The sequence below is a fragment of the Pyrus communis genome, chromosome 15, assembly GCF_963583255.1.
Source record: "Pyrus communis chromosome 15, drPyrComm1.1, whole genome shotgun sequence".
In the NCBI taxonomy this organism is placed as follows: Eukaryota; Viridiplantae; Streptophyta; class Magnoliopsida; order Rosales; family Rosaceae; genus Pyrus; species Pyrus communis.
The window spans coordinates 3,060,519-3,078,192 of NC_084817.1; the positions used below are offsets into that span (position 1 = coordinate 3,060,519).

General features: G+C 40.8%; 2 protein-coding genes and 1 pseudogene across 2 annotated transcripts; 2 read left to right on the plus strand and 1 right to left on the minus strand.

The window, feature by feature from the left end:
* The first annotated feature begins 2,690 nt into the window (after positions 1-2,690).
* On the plus strand, positions 2,691-4,421 carry LOC137718108 (L-type lectin-domain containing receptor kinase IX.1-like; annotated as a pseudogene).
* Positions 4,422-5,613: 1,192 nt separating this feature from the next.
* LOC137718109 (L-type lectin-domain containing receptor kinase IX.1-like) lies at positions 5,614-7,464 on the minus strand (the record flags this gene model as incomplete). Its single annotated transcript, XM_068457616.1, has 1 exon — positions 5,614-7,464. A coding segment is annotated over one exon (1,851 nt), but the record flags the coding sequence as incomplete, so codon positions are not given.
* A 6,777-nt stretch (positions 7,465-14,241) lies between these two features.
* Positions 14,242-15,912, plus strand: LOC137718847 (uncharacterized). The gene is made up of 2 exons (XM_068458378.1): positions 14,242-15,491; positions 15,794-15,912. Exons 1-2 carry the CDS (start codon positions 14,291-14,293, stop codon positions 15,826-15,828), a joined length of 1,236 nt encoding a protein of 411 aa, XP_068314479.1. The 5' UTR covers positions 14,242-14,290; the 3' UTR covers positions 15,829-15,912.
* Positions 15,913-17,674: the final 1,762 nt, after the last annotated feature.

Genomic DNA, 17,674 nt, shown 5'->3' on the forward strand with positions numbered 1-17,674 from the left:
AGAACATGGGTTATAGGAAAAATAGTAATAATTCAAACTAATCTTAGTAAGCATGTTATCTCAAAACGTTTCATAAAACATAATCGTAAAGTCATGCTTTTCTATGTATGCAATTCTACCATTAAAACATGCATTTTTAGAAGGGGTCCACTCACAGTACTTCGCCGTCGAAAAGCCATGCCATCTAACGAAGAAGGAAACGCCACAGATAAACGCCCCTAAGCACATAAATGGTACATTTAGTCAAACTCTACTCAAACGATTGAATTTGGGAAAACGGGTTCAGAACGTCGAAATTAGCCTAGGAGGGTTCCCGCACGAAAACTCAAAAAGTCAACGGTCAAAATCAACGTTGACCGTTGACCCGGTCAACGGTCAACGGGTAAAAGTCAACGGGTCAGGGTCACGGGTCAGGGCTTTAGGGTTTTGGGTTTTGGGTTTTGGGCTAACAGAAAATGGGTTTGGGTAAAAAGGGGAAATGGGTTTGGGCTGCAACCAAGGCCCTAAGGCCTTTTTGGGTTTTTAAAATGAAATAACTAAAAATAAAAAAAGGAAAGGGTAAGGGTATTGGGCCAAAGACCCAAGTCAGGCCTAAGGCCCGCGGGGAAACAGAATGGCCCGAAGGCCTGGGTGCCCGGAGAAGACCACCGGAGTTCGGCCGGAAAGTTCCCAAGCTCCGTTGGAGCTCACAACTCAACCAAAACATGTCATTCAATATACCAAATTGAAGCCCCGAAGGTAAGGAATCGAAATATACCCTTGGTTCCCGTCATCGTGGTCGGAGTTGGCCGGAAAACAGCCTGGAAGCCACGGGTGTCCGCCGGAACTGGGTAAGATTCAAATGAGCATAACTTCTTCAATACTCAATGAAATTGGGTGAAACAAAAAGGAAAGTTGTAGTACTCAGCGAGACGAAGAGAATGATACCTTGCACGCCAGCCAACTCGCCGTGGTTTGGCCGGAAATTGCCTCGAAAGGGGCGGTGCTCGCCGGAAAACTGGGAAATGCCTCCGAGGGGGTTTCTTCATGGTTTGACGTCCAAAACACAACCACGGGGTTAGAAAAGAGTTATAGGTGCGGGCATGGGTGTGTGTGGGTGTGTGTGTGTTCGCATTCTGCTCGGAGGGAGGGAGAAAAAGACAGAGAGAAAGAAAGAGAGAAGAGAGACTGAGAAGACTTTTCAGAAGAAAAAAAAAGAAAAGAAGGGAAAGGGAAAGGGAACCGGGGAACAAAAACAGGGGTGGGCCCCTTGGGCTCACCAATTAAGGCTAGAAAAACAATTTTTAAAAAGGAAAGGTATCCCCCGAACTTAGTGAAAATACAAAAATACCCATTTTCTTACGTAAATCCCGGGACGGGTTATTACAGTTTGAAGTACAAGAAATGTCAAGGAACAATGCTGTTTGGATTTTGTGACAATGATTGGAGTGGATCTGAAGATGATATGAGAAGTACATCAGGGTATGCCTTCACTTTTGGAAATGGAGTATTGTCTTGGTCCTCAGTCAAACAACACTGTGTTGCATTATCCACAGTTGAGGCAGAGTACATAAGTGCAGTAGAAGCCACTACACAAACAACCTAGTTAAGATTTGTGTTGGAGGATTTTGGTGAATCACAAATTGTTGCAACACCACTAAAATGTGATAGCACTTCTTCTATTGCAATCACCAAGAACCCTATCTTTCACCAAAAGACTAAACATATCAACATGAGATATCATTTTATCAAGGAAGCTTTGCATAATGAGATCATTGATTTGGTGTACTATCCAACCAAAGAACAAGTAACATATATATTCACAAAGGCTCTTGCTAAAGTTCAATTCTGTCATCTCAAAGAACCATTGGGAGTGAAATCAGTTCACAATTCAGGGGGAGTGTTGATGTGTAAATTGGTGAACTGATGTGAAGAAGATTACAAGTTTTAATTAGTGTAATGCTTCAGCTCCTAGGCTAAGCTTATGTGATTAAAATGTAATTTGTTAGTTAAGTCTTATAGGGCTTGATATGTGACAAGTGTTCTAATCTCAGTGTGGTATAAAATGGATGGCTGTGATTGAAACTTGAGTACTCTCTCTCTCTCTCTCTCTCTCTCTCTCTCTCCCTCCCTCCCTCCCCCAACGGTTATATTTTTGTTTTGTATGAGCTCATATGCTCAGCGTGCCAAGTTTTAAGGAAGATATTGCACATTCTCTGAGATTTTTTATTAGAATTCCTCTTCTTCTTTCTTCAAGCGTTCTCTCTCTCTCTCTCTCTCTCTCTCTCTCTCTCTCTCCCTCCCTCCCTCCCCCAACGGTTATATTTTTGTTTTGTATGAGCTCATATGCTCAGCGTGCCAAGTTTTAAGGAAGATATTGCACATTCTCTGAGATTTTTTATTAGAATTCCTCTTCTTCTTTCTTCAAGCGTTCTGAGTATTCCTTCATAATTATCATAATCATTCTCTGTTTGAATCTAATTCACTAACATGTTTCTGGTGCAGAAATTGGTGTAGGTAGCTCTTAATTTGCAGAAAGTTACAATGCTTCTAAGCAGGAAGGTAACCTTTTGTCATCATCAGTACTTGAATAATTGCTACTTATCTCTCTTCATTGTCTTCGTTTATTTCTTTGTTGTAGCTCGTCCATGTTTTTCGAGTCCGCTTTCATCGAACCTTTCATTCACCATGTCTGAATCCATGATACAAACATACTCTATGAAGGTGATGCCATGCATGTACAAGACATGCTGGTTGAACTAAATACTTTATCTGAACTATTTCGTGTAGGACGATGTACGTATACAGAACCTTTCCACCTACGGGACTCTACCAAAGGATCACTAGCAAGTTTTTCTACAGATTTCAGTGTCACGATTCAATCTTATTTTGGTGGTTGCGAATTTGGCGATGGATTTTCCTTTTTCCTTGCTCCTGTTGGATTTTCACTTTCCACCTAACTCTGCCGGAGGTGGTCTCGGATTATTCAACACCACCACATCTTTTGCAGAATCCGAAAACAAAATTGTAACAGTTGAGTTTGACACTTACTCAAACGCACAATGGGATCCACCGGGATCACACGTTGGGATCAATATAAATCAAATCTCATCAGTTGTTAATGCCAATTGGAATCTGAGCAGCAATTATGGGAAAACAGCTTATGTATCGATATCTTATAATGCGACCTCGAAAAACCTCAGTGTGGCTTTGACATACAACCCGCATGTAATGTTTTATTTTTTTGTTTCCTACTCTTTCATACAATATTGACTTACGAAATGTTCTTCCAGAGTGGATTACAATTGGTTTTTCAGCTTCTACTGGATTATACCCTTAGAGGCATCTTTTATATACGTAAGATTTCAGTTCAAACATGGATTCGTATGTGATAAACAGAAAAAATAAGGCATTCTTGATTGAGGTCGTTCTCTTCTCTCTTTGTATTTTTAGTACTGATGTTTGGTTTGGTCATATCTTGGGTTTTGGTGATGAGAAAACGGAGAAACAAGACTCAGCTTCACCAGTACCCCAAATCAGTGTGCTCAATAAATTCGGATCTTGAAAATGACAGAAGGTTGGGTCGCGGGGGGTCAGGACACGTTTATAAAGGAACCATGCAAGATCTAGGCTTCACGGTCGCTGTGAAGAGGATCTTCGCGGAATCTGAGCATTACGAGAATGTCTTCATCAACCAAGTGAAGATAATATACCACTTAATACATAAGAATCCGGTGCAGCTCATCGGATGGTGTCATGAGGAAAGCGAACGCTTACTTGTTTATGCATACATGCCTAACAGCCTTGACACGCATCTATTTGGCTCGAGGACAGCATTGCAATGGAATTTCAGGTATAAGGACTCGGCAGCGGCTCTTCACTATCTACACAAAGATGCAGAACAGTGCGTTCTTCGTAGGGATATCAAATCAGCTTATGTACTGTTAGACAATGATTTCGGCACTAAGCTTGGCAATTTTGGGATTGCAAAGCTCATGGATCCTGGGTTCAAGACTCAGACAACAGGAGTGGTAGGGACTTTCGGATACATTGCCCCTGAATATGCAAACGGAGGGAGAGCCAGTAAGGAATCTGACATGTTTAGTTTTGGAGTTGTAGCCTTAGAACTTGCGTGTGGAAGGACTTACCGGGAGGGGGGATTTTACATGCCACTTGTGAGTTGGGTTTGGCAACTCTACCTTGCAGGAAATCTTCCATGTGTAGCTGACGAAAAAGTAGAAGTGAAATTTGATCGAAATGAAATGGAATGCTTGTTAGTTGTTGGATTATGGAGCACTCACCCCAACAGCGAGGGAAGACCAAAAGCGGGACAAGTGATGAAGGTCCTTCAGTTCGAAGCACCATTTCCAGAACTTCCACCTGACATGCATGATCATCCATTGCCGCCTCAACATCAACTGGTTCCTCTCAAGGATCTTTAATTTCTAGTTTTGAACCTGTGAATCGATAAATATATATATATATATATATATATATATATATATATTTTTTTTTTTTTGTGCTTTTGAAATATATACCCATGCTTTGGTACAATAATTTTCTTGGTTGGTTTTGATGAACATACCCATGTATATATGTGTGTGTATGTGTGTGTGTATATGTATGTATATTTACACACACACACAATATATTGGAGAGTATAATTCATCCTTAATATTTTAATCCCATAAATTATGGAATTAATATAAATAACTACAAATTTCATTTTTAATTTAAAAATATAATAACCTATATAGAAATACGTTATTACATTAATGTCAAGAACTTCGATAAAAAACTAAAAGCTATCAAGGTTTCAGTCAAAGAACATTGGTAGTTAGGAACTGTATCCAAAGTGTCCCTTCTTGATAATTTTTATTTTGTTATACAACGATGGTGTGGATCTTCTAATTTAAGGGGAAGCGAAATTGGACAAAGTCACACAATAGTATCAAATTAAACGTAAATATTATACACCTTAATCATATGTGTGAGTCAAATCTGAACCATTTCACTCCCAAGTAGTTTTACTCAAAGGAAACCCTATACTCTATAGACCCAATTTTATTTTTAAAAATTCCTTTTACATGGGTTCAGTTATTATGTTTTCTCATTTTTGACGGCTAAGGCCTGCTAGGTGAGAAATATATAATGATTGAGAATTTGTGAGTTTTGTTTTAATTATGTCTTAGCGGCCGACGAAGAATATATCCAGAAATCAGCCGACCAAGCCCAATGATGTGCTGCAGGGCTACGGACGTATCGATGTGTTTTTCCATGGATCCAATGTTTGAGAAAATGCATACAACACCAAAAAAAAAAAAAAAAAAATTTACCACCCTAAATCAACGGTGCAAATTCTGAGTTTATTGGATTCTAAATCATACAACCAACAACAACAAAGCATCGGCTCTATGAATCTTACAATGCCACTGTCCTCAATTTTGCGTCAAGTCTTCGCTGATGGAAACAAGCAGAAAGAAGAAAAAAACTATGGCTTTATGAATCCTAGAAGGCTACTAGCTAGATCGGTTGTATGAATCACACAACCATGGCTTGAAAATACAACTGCTTGTGGTTGTATATTGCAAAGAGAAGAAAGAACAAGAAAAACTATTATCGGTTGTGCCATAATCATATATGATGATGAGGAAGGTGATGATCAGATTCGTGCATGTCATGTGGAGGTTCCGGAAATGATGCTTCGAGCTGAAGAACCTTCATCACTTGTCCGGCTTTTGGCCTTTCCTTGTTGTTTGGATGAGTGCACCATAATCCGATAATCAACAAGCATTCCATTTCAATTTGATCGAACTTTCTTTCCAATCTCTCATCAGCTGCAAAGAGAATATTTCCTGCAAGGTAGAGTTGCCAAACCCAACTGACAAGCGGCATATGAAGTTCCCCGTCCTGGTAAGTCCTCCGTCCACAAGCGATTTCCAATGCCACAACTCCGAAACTAAATAAGTCACATTCTCTACTGGCCTTCCCTCCACTTGCATATTCTGGGGCAATGTAGCCAAAAGTCCCTACAGCTCCTGTTGCCTGAGTCCAGGAACATGGGCCGATGAGCTTAGCAATCCCAAAATCCCCAAGCTTAGTACCGAAGTCTTTGTCCAACAATACATTAGCTGATTTGATATCCCTATGAAGAACACATTGCTCTGCATCTTCATGTAGATAATGAAGCGCTGAGGCCAAGCCTAAAGCTATCTTATACCGGAAATCCCACTGCAGGGTTGTTTTAGACCCAAACAGATGTGTGTCGAGGCTGCTGTTAGGCATGTATGCATAAACAAGTAAGCATTCGCCTTCTTCGTGACACCATCCAATGAACTGCACCAGGTTCCTGTGTATTAACCGGCTTATAATCTTGACTTCGTTGATGAAAATCTTCTCATAGTAATCGGATTTTGCAAAGATTCTCTTGACAGCAATAGCGCAGCCTAGATCTTGTAACATTCCTTTGTAAACATGTCCTGACCCTCCTTGGCCTAGCCTTCCATTGCTGGCAAAGCCATTTGTGGCTGCAACCAATTCCTTGTAAGCAAATCGCTTAGGGAAAGCTCGTTTCTCGAGATCCTTATTTATGGAGGTGATGACATCCTTGGAGTAACTCTCAAGTCCGTTGATCTTGCGCATTCGCTTTGTTACATCCAACCTACGCAAACCCACACCAAGCATCAAAACTAACAAAGTAATACCAGCAGTTGCTGCTATAAACAATTTCTTCTTCCTTTCCGTATCCTTGGTTTTCTTACTGGTCTCATCGGAATCCAAATGCGAATTGAATTCCCATGAACTTATAACATGTCGCTCGGGGCAAACTCCTGTGGCAGCTGAAAAACCAATTGTAACCCATTCGGGGAGAACCTCTCGTAAGTCAATACGGTGCGAAAGAGAAAAAGTACTGTCAATAACAGCAGGATTTGGGTTTTCCTTGTATGTCCAAAATACACTGAGGTACTTTGTGGTAGCATTGTAAGTTATCCATACATTAGCCACCTTCCATCTTTTGCTGCCGAAATCCCAACTGGTGCTAACAATTGAGGAGATCTTATTCACATTGATCCCAACATGAGGCACGGCTGGATCCCACTCATTCGAGAAGGAATCAAACTCAACCATTACAATTTGGTTTTTCGATGGCACAAAATTTGTGCTGCTGTTGAACAATCCTAGATTACCACCAGCAGAATTAGGTGGAATAGGAAAGCCAACTGGAGCAAGACAAAAGGCAAATCCGTCACTCCATCTGCTATTATTTAGAGTGTCAATCATGAAAGTGAAATGAGTGGTGAAGTCAGTTAGCGGCCCGCTAGCAGACTCCCATAAGTGCAAGGGTTGAGAATAAGTAAACCGTCCCACTCGGAACAATTGAGAGACTGTATTGAGTTCTACCATTCCTAAACCTAATGAAGGTCTGGCATCACCTTCATAGAGTATGTTTGTGTCAAGGTTGACATAGTAATGTGTTTCGGTTAATATCGACAATTATATGCTTCTAGCTCTAGGGTAGTGGTTATGGACGATGACGATGACAACCATGAGTCATCAGTAAACTACAATTTGAAAGATAGCAATCGTAAACTAAAATTTGAGAGAGAGCAATAGGAATGGGCTAACATGAACAAAAATCCAAATTTTCAAATTCTATACTGATCAAAATCAAATATCGACGACAACTGTAGCAAGTTTTTTTGATAACACCTTGCTGATACCATATTTTTTTGGTGTCTCAAATATCATATAAAACTCAATTCAAACACCCAACCTAACACAGTTTCTAACTAAAAGTATATAAATTTATATCAGTAAGGAATCTAAATTAGAAAAAAAGACACGTACATGAGAAAATATACTCTGTATTTATCTAAAACATGTACAATCATACAATCAGTGTCCAACAATATTTCCCTTGTAGTTGTACCGTTAAAGTTTCCTAAAAAAAAAAAAAAGGTGCAATCAGTGTCCAACAACATAATAGAAAAGCTTAAAACAAATTTGCATATGTAATTGAAAGCGATTCATCTCACATGTATTGCTTTTCCATCCCAATTTTGAGAGAAATTTTACCGAAAAGACGGTTCGATACACCAGGTGTCATAATACAATTTTGTTGAATTTTTTTTTCTTTCAAATTTCTAACTAGTATTATATTTAGTATACCCAAAGTCCAAATCTCGCAAACAAAAATTATGGATTGGAACTCGAACCTACTCCAATAAAACAAAATCGATGTTAAAGTAAGTTGCAACTGAACCTCTTTAACTTAGTGATTGCCATACTTCTTTGTCTTACATCGTCTACAGCATAATCCTTGCTACCTTCAGTCTAGTCGTGTTAAGCGAAAAAAATGATTGTTTTCGCACATACACTTCATCTAATATATGATATTCAATTTGCGCTTTTTGATTTTTTTCACACGCTAATTTTAGTTTATAATACAAGAAATATCTTATGACAATTTTTTTTTTTTTTTTTTGATAATAAAATTGAATACATTAAATAAAATTAACAGATGAATTTTTAAAAAATTGGTATATATTTGAAGAAAAAAAATGTATTTATCATTTCCGTTAATATGACAACCAAATGTATCATTTCGTTGATATATATAATTAAAGGCTGCTGGACTATCATTTCTATTGAGGAGGACATCAAGAGCATTGCGGCAAGGTTTCGTTCACCTCTTGGAATCACATTTTTCAAGAATTTAATTTTGTAGTTGATGCTTTCACAGCTGTACTCGTGATTCTTCTCTTTAATTTATTTTTCTATTAAAAAAAAAAAACCAAATTCTCAATACTATTTTGGGCTTAACATGAAATCCGCATATATCCATTCAACTCTACTTCACTACACCCGAAAAAACAAAAAGTGTATATATCTATACTATTATTTAGAAAAAATGGTGATATACCCATCTCAATATCTTATTTTCTCACTTACCTTATATTTACACCCACCATAAAAAGTGAAAAAAACATATAACTATTTTCCCACCCACCATTATTCCAAAATAACCCTATATATTTTTATTCTCCAATTTTTCCTTTGCTTTAAAATAATTATGATAATTAAAAAAAATTATCATTAAACAGGAGGGTGGTAGAGGTGGATAATGGAGTCCTCATCAACTGCTTCCTCACTCTCCGTTCAAGCTTACAACGTTGAGAGGGGTCTTTACCCTTCACAACATTAAGTCTTCTTTGCTAAAGCCAGAAACTCCTCCATTTTCGGCCCCATAATTTGATCGGTTTTTAGGTTTTTTCCTCTTTTTTTTCTTTCTCATTATGTATTTTAGGTTTTTGGCAATATAATTAATTATGTGGCAAGACATGATTGGGTGGTCTTTAGGTCTTTGAAGGTCATTTTCTACAAGAATAAAGCTGTCAATCAAATTATCATTTCAAAGTGGATGGAGAAACAAAACACTGAGATGGGCTTAGTATCACTCTTAAGAACCCTCATTGTCAACCTTTTTATCCTATTTTTTCTATTTTACCCCCACTTTTGCTACACAATATTTACATGAAGAGGACAAAACAATAATTATGAACCTTTTGAGAAAATGACAATCATATCCCTATTTTTTTAATTTTACCTTCACTTTTGATACAAAATATTGACATAAAGATGACAAAACAATAATTATGTAATTGTTGACTCTAAAAATTACAAAACCTACGTGGCGCGCAGGCCGAGTAACTAATAAGTTAACTACGTCCTTCGGTCGAATGCGGGGCGTGCCAACTTGTCGGCCGAGCTTGGCCGAGGAGTAAAATTTGTTGATGTAGCTTGGAGCGCGTCGTTGACTTCTCTATCTTGCGATTGCGACCGAGGAAGGAACACTCTCGGTCTCTGGGTTCTACAGCCTGAAGACAAGGCTGCTAATTCTGCGGAGTTCACAAATCGTCGGAGCCCGATTCGGTCACTGTGATTATATTCGTAAGAGTATAAGCACGTCGAATCGAGACCAAACTATATGGGCACAGGTACTCGAACGTGATGTATGTCTTGATGGTGAACGTAGTTCGGCCGTCGGAATGCCGAACCCTGAAACTTACTTGCGAGTATCCAATCATAAAACCACTCGGCGTCCAGCACGCCGAGCAATGCAATTCGTAACACCTGACTATGCCGAGAAGGCTAGCAAGGTGACCTCTGCCAACAAAGGTTCGAAAACCCTTCTCGACCGAGACTTAGATAGATAACCGGTCGACCTCGACGCAGTGCTATTTATCCAAATTGAAGGTGCTTCTTGGTCGGCTGATTCTGTGGCAGCAGTGCTATTTATCCAAACTGAAGGTGCTCGCCGGGTGCTTCCACAGTGTTGTTTATCCAAACTGAAGGTGTGTCGGCAGGGAAAGAAAAGGAAAAATCTCAAGGTGTTTGAGAGGTTTTGCGCAGGGCAATTGTATGCTGATTTGAAGGTCCTTTTCTGTTGCATGATTTCTTGTATTTATAGTGCCCCATTCCTTGAAACCAATTCTGATTTGGATTGGGAGTCCTTGTCCCATTTCGCCTCTAACTCGAACAAACCTATTCATACTGGGATTCTGAATTTTCCTTCTTTTCGGGACTCCATTCCTTGCCGGTCGAGAATCCTGGTCGCACTAGGACTTCCTCGACCTTTCCTATTCATCCGGACTACTTAGGATAGGATTTGGCCGATCCTGCCAGCTGGCCCGGGATTTATCATTCGGCCCATAGTATTTACCATCACCTTGGGCCGAGCACATCCTGCTGCTCGGCCCAGCAATAATATTTTGGGCCCAAACAGTAATATTAAAAAAAAAAAACAAAATGCCCTTATTAAGAAAAATTGTTTCATCATCATTGTCACATATTCTTTTTTAAAATTTTAAAAACTAATCACACTTCTTAATAAAAAAACAAAAAAAAAAAATTATTCACACACACACAATGTGTGCTCATCTGCTAGTTTATATAAACAAAACAAAAATACAAGGGCTGCCTCCGCGACCACCAAACACCTCTGGAGCTCCTTCCCTTGTTCCAGACTTGGGGTAACTCTTTTGGCAATCACAGAACTCTCTCTCTCCCTCTCTCTCTCACTCACTCATACAGTACATACATCACAGGTAAAAAAGCACCAAACTTTTCACCATCTGGTCAAACCTTTGATTTGAATGCATATGATTCTAGCCTTCTTCGGTGTGTCAGTATCGCATACTTTTTTCTCCGGGTTCCCGAATGTATGGCTGCCCTATCTTATCATTAATAATTTTGGATAGGGACATTGTCAATATGCTTCCAACTCTTTTTGCTCATTTTTCCTTTGTTGGGTTTAACGAATTTTCCACAAATGTGGCAAACTGGTTGTAGATTTCATGAGATTTTTTGCAGTGCAGCCAAGATGCCGCTACGTGGTGGTACGATTCTACTAAAACTATAATACGTGTATTCGTTTTTCATTAATATAAGCATATCAATCTTGTCGCCAGCCAATATTATAACACATGGAGTAATTACGAGCGTTTTGGGTAACACATAAAAATTTCTCGCAGTTTATTCTATTGAAATTCTAATGAGTGTGCCAGTGTAGCCAATTGGGTTTTGACAAATTTAACACTTTCACTAGAAGAAATAGTGTCAACTATGTGTTGTGCCATATGCCAGTGTTGATTGGAGGAGGAAAAAATGAGTTGCCAAACGGCGGCACGAGATAATGATCGGTCGAGGACATATTGGACATCATCGATGGAACGGTTTTTAGAGACTGGAAACTTCGTAACCATGGCCGAAGCCAAACATTACCAATAGTCAGACGAAGATGACAAGTACATCAAAATAAACACTCGAAGAAAGGGGAACAAACGTAAGACGCCGCTACATCTAGCAGACTAGCACAATCGTCACCCCTTCCTCCAAATACAAGCAGGCCTGGACCGAAACGCTCAGCGTGTTTAATGCACAATTTGGCTCTCGTTATGACAAAGATGTTTTGAAAAGCCGGTATACGACTTTGTGGAAGCAGTTCAATGATGTGAAGAGTATTCTTGGTCAGAACGGATTTTCTTGGGACGAAAGTCGTCAGATGGTGGTTGCCTATGAATACGTATGGAATGCTTACATATAAAGGTGCAGTTCTTTCCCGACTCTTGGTTATTTGTAAAACTCTGTTTTGTTCTGTAACTGTGAGATAATATTGTTGAACTTTTATGTGCAAATGGAAGCGCATTCTAACAAAATACTAAATATCAACGTCGTAGGCAAAACTGAATAAACAAATAATCTCAAAAATATGAACACAAAAGATTTAAAGTGGTTTGGCGTAAAGCCTATGTCCACGGGTGAAGCACGGCGAGGAGTTTCACTAAACAAATGGAGATTACAAAAGAGTGTTTAAACTCTTACAATCCAAATCTCACAAATTACTAACCCTAACCCAAACAAGTAGAGAACCCAAAACAAACGGAGTGATTCTCCAAATTGCTCTCCAACTCACAAACTGAACCAGTGTTGAATTTCAACGATTTATGCCTTATTTATGGGTATACAACTGCTGATGGAAGACACAGTCGATCAAGCCATGACGAGGACTTTGTGATGTAGTTCAAGGAGAAACCACGGGTTTGTATCCTTTCCTTGTCATGAACCTAAGACCAAGGTTTGCTTTGTTGATGGAATGTAGAAGACTAGTGTCTGGAGGTTAGTGTTTGGAAGTGTGCTGTTCTCGTGCTTGGTGAGCCGATCAGGAAGCGTATAGAACTCATTCTTTTATATCTTGAGAAGAAGTTCTTGATCAATCTTCAAAATGCTAGACATTGTTGCAAGTACGTGATCTGCTTAATGTTAGTCATAAGATAAGCAAAACATATATCGATGGCCTAATCATCCGAATTTTGTAACATGACTGTCTTAATATAATGAGATGTCAACTTAATCATTCCTCAATATGTAGGTGATGGAATGGGCAGCCTTGCTCCTTCAAGTAGCGAGCGTCGAAGGACAGAATGGTCACTAGAAATGGATCGGTAACTCGTTGACATTATGCTGGAACAAGTAGTAATTGGCGATAAGACTGATGATAATACATTCAACAAAGAATCCTGGACAGTTGTGCTTGCCAAATTTAGTGAAGATTTGGACCTCAACATAGCTTACGGGTATTAAGGCATCGATACAAGAAATTGTTGAAGTACTATAGTGACACAACAATTTTGCTAAGACAAAAGGGCTTTTCCTTGGTTGCAACGCAACATATGACTGTAGCTGATGATGATGTTGGGATGCATATACAAAGGTAGACTGTCATGACAGTTTCATCATTCATTTATATACTCTTGGTAGATTTTGTTTTCTATTTCTTTTCGTTATCTACGACTGATTGATGTATAATTACAATAGGTACATTCTCATGCACGGACATATAAAGTTGACTGCCTTCTCTGAAGCATTTAGATAACTTTGTTGCGGAAATTCAACAGGAACTTGTGTGTTTGTATCCTTTTTCTGAAGATATCAAATGTTGGGTTTCTATGAACGGATATATACTGTTAGTCATCAGCTTTATGTTACGAGGATATCAATCTGTTTCATCGCTACAAGGCATGCACGATGATGACGAAGGTGAATCGTTAAACTAATGACAGAAGAAACTGTCTAGCTCATTGTTTTTAATGTAGGTTTAAGAGTGACATGAGACATTTTTGTAATGTTTAATGATAAATTTGAGATCTGAACATGACAAAAAATTCGTAACAATGCATAAAAATAAATCATAATAATCTCCACAGGAAATGAACGTGTCGATGTTCTTTTGCACGGATGACAGACCAATGTTAGAGAAAGGGCAGCTGGATTGGATTGACCATACTTTCAACAAGTGTTAGACAAATAAGGAATATGATTGGAGTCCTTGTGTAATTGTATATAATATTATTATTGGAAGAATAAGCCGTCCTACAGCCGTCAAGCCGTCCTACCTTGTCCTACCTACACACTAGCCGTCCTACAGCCGTCAAGCCGTCCTACAGCCGTCCTACAGCCGTCAAGCCGTCCTACAGCCGTCCTATAGCCGTCAAGTCGTCCTACAGCCGTCAAGCCGTCCTACAGTCGTCAAGCCGTCCTACCTTGTCCTCTATAGCCGTCCTACCTACACACTAGGACGGCTACCTTGTCCTACCTACACACTTGTATCATGTATATATATCCTTGTAATCTTGTAGAGAAACACAATGAGAAAAAATTAAGCATTCTCTTCCATTTGCATTCTCTTCCATTTTTCCACATTCATGTATCAATAACAAATATAATTTTTAGCCTACATACCTTTTTCTACATGGTATCAGAGCAGGTTTATAACCCTAGCCCTAATTTTTTTTCGGCAGCTTTCTCTGCCGTTCCCATGGCTGACTCTTCTTCTTCCGATGGTGTTTTTTCCCTTCATCATTCCGACCACCCGAATCTTGTCCTTGTATCCAAGAAGTTGAATGGTGATAACTACACATCCTGGGCCCGTGGCATGCAGCTTTCCTTGAGTGCCAAGAATAAACTTGGTTTCATCACTGGCAATATCCAAGAACCTTCATCCTCCGACGACCCTGATGCTCACGCGGCTTGGCGTCGTTGCAATGACATGATTCTCTCTTGGCTTCTGCATTCCTTGGAACCTGACCTTCAAGAATCTGTGCTTTTTTCCACCTCTGTCCAAGCTGTATGGGATGATCTTCGCGAACGCTTCTCTCAGAGTAATGCTCCACGCATCTTCCAACTCAACCGGGAACTTGCTACAATTTCTCAAGGTTCTTCTTCTATCTCCGCCTATTTTACTCGCCTAAAAGCTCTCTGGGATGAGCTTGCTTCTTATAATGATGGCTGCACGTGCTCTTGCAACGCCAAACATGACCGTCAACAACTCATGCAATTTTTAATGGGCCTCAACGAATCATTTGCTGCTGTTCGTGACCAGATTCTTTTAATGAATCCCCTTCCCACTGTTCGTCAGGCCTGTTCCTCGGTGTCTCAAGCTGAAAAACAACGCTCCCTGGGCGTCCTCCGCTCTGTCGATCAACCTGCTGCCATGGCTGTTCGTGGCCCGTCCCGTCCCTCCTCTGCTCGTCCTCCCCTCCACTGCACCTACTGCAATTTTGATTATCATACCCGAGACACCTGCCATAAACTTCATGGCTATCCCGTTGGCCATCCCCTCCATGGCCAACCGTGGCGACCACCGCGCCGTGCCACTGCTTCCAGTTCTTCCCGCAGCCATGCACCTTCCAGTCCTCCCCGGCAGCCACGGTTTTCTGCTTCCCGGCCCCATAATTTCACCCAGGCCCATCACGTGCAAGGCACCCAGGCCCCCGCCTCCTCTTCTACTCCAGCGACCCACCAAGTGCACGGGGCCCAGCCCACTTTGCATGACTTGCAGCTTGCCATGCCTGACCTCTCTGCCGAGCAGCACTCCCGTGTTCTAGCTGCTCTACGTGACACCACCACCCCTCCTCAGGCCAATGCCGTGCTCACTACTGATTTTGCCCAAGGTTTGTTACCTGTCACCTCTCGTCATGGTCAATGGATTCTTGACAGTGGTGCTACGGATCATATTACTTCTTCCGCTTCATGTTTGGTTAATCGTTCTCCTTCACATTTGCCGCCTGTTTCTTTGCCTAGTGGTGCTTCCGCTCCCATTACTTTTACCGGCACTCTTCCTTTAAATTCATCAGTTACTTTGAAGGATGTTTTATGTGTCCCTAATTTCCGAGTGGACCTTTTATCGGTTGGTAAACTTACAGATGGATTATCGTGTTCCATAACCTTCTTTCCTTCTTGGTGTGTTTTGCAGGACTTGGTTTCGAAGGCGATGATTGGTGTGGGTAAGCGACGTGGCGATCTGTATTACCTTGTGGCCCTTACCTCTTCTCTCCCCACCCGTCAACCTCTCTGCAACATCATTACCATCCCCTCCTCCCTCTGGCATAGGCGTCTAGGTCACCCCTCCTCCACTCGTTTGCAAGCTTTAGCATCTAGCTCTCTTAATTGTACTTTTGATTCTAGTCATATTTGTGATGTTTGTCCGTTGGCAAAACAAACTCGTCAACCTTTTCTTTTGAGTTCAATTTCATCAACTTTCCCTTTTGCTTTAATTCATTGTGATATTTGGGGCCCGAATCGTCAATCTTCTCTTTCTGGTGCTCATTATTTCTTAACCATTGTGGATGATTTTTCTCGCTTTACGTGGGTCTTCCTCATGAAACATAAATCTGACACTCAACAATTAATTAAGGATTTTTTTGCTTATGTCACTACCCAATTCCGCACTACCATCCAATGCATTCGTACTGACAATGGTGGTGAATTTTTATCTCTTCGTAGTTTTTTCTCTGATCATGGGGTGCTTTTACAAACTTCTTGTGTTTATACCCCCCAACAAAATGGCGTTGTTGAAAGAAAACATCGTCATCTTCTTGAAACCGCTCGCGCCCTTCGTTTTCAATCTCATCTTCCTATCAAGTTTTGGGGGGAATGTGTTCTCACCGCTACTTATCTCATCAATCGTCTCCCTACCCGTCTTCTCCATCATAAATCCCCATTTGAGGTTCTCTTTTCGAAAACCCCATCTTATGACCACTTCCGCGTCTTTGGTTGTCTGGCATATGCCACCTCTGTCACTCCCACCACCAAATTTTCCCCTCGGGCTCATCGTTGCATTTTTCTCGGTTATCCTCATGGACAAAAGGCCTATACCCTTTACGATCTCGACAATCACCGCATTTTCACTAGTCGAGACGTCATCTTTCACGAAACTACTTTCCCTTATGCCGTTTTTCACCCTCCTATCCCTTCCTCTTCGCCTACCTTACCCATCCCACCCCCTCTGGACTTTACATATAACCCACCCCTTCCTGCCCCAACGCCTCACCCTCCTCCACCTTCCTCCCCTTCCACGCCTCCCACAGATTCCCTTGCTGCCCCATTACCCGTTCCTCCCCTTCCCCGCACCTCTTCCCGTGCCCATAAACCTCCATCCTATTTAAAAGACTACGTTTGCTCGCAGGTGATTCTGCCATCCCACCCATCTTCGACTTCGCAACCCAGTTCTACACAAGGTACGCGATATCCACTTTGTAATTTTCTCTCTTATCACCGTTACTCTCCCAGGCATTTTTCTTACATTAACTCTGTCAGTCGGACTGTGGAGCCTTCCTCCTTTGCCGAGGCTGCCACTGACCCCAATTGGCAACGTGCTATGACTGAGGAGCTTCAAGCTTTACATGCTAATGGTACTTGGACTTTAACTTCCTTGCCCCCTGGCAAAATTCCCATTGGTTGTAAGTGGGTGTACAAACTCAAGCACAATTCTGACGGCTCTATTGACCGCTACAAAGCTCGTTTGGTTGCTAAAGGCTTCACTCAGGCTGAAGGTATTGATTATCATGACACTTTTTCTCCTACTGCTAAGATGATTACGGTGCGTTGTCTTCTTGCTCTTGCTGCTAGTCAGTCTTGGTCTCTTCATCAGCTTGATGTTAATAATGCTTTCTTACATGGTGACTTACATGAAGAAATCTATATGTCTCCTCCTCCTGGTCTTCGGCGACAGGGGGAGAATCTTGTGTGTCGCCTTCACAAGTCACTTTATGGTCTTAAGCAGGCTTCTCGCCAATGGTTTGCCAAATTCACTAGTGCCATCATTTCTGCCGGTTTTCAACAATCCAAAGCTGAC

Coding starts and splice junctions, on each gene's coding strand:
- LOC137718847 (XM_068458378.1), top strand. CDS start 14,291: ATGGTATCAGAGCAGGTTTATAACCCTAGCCCTAATTTTTTTTCGGCA. Junction 15,492..15,793: donor CACTACTGATTTTGCCCAAG/GTTTGTTACCTG, acceptor TGTGTTTTGCAG/GACTTGGTTTCGAAGGCGAT.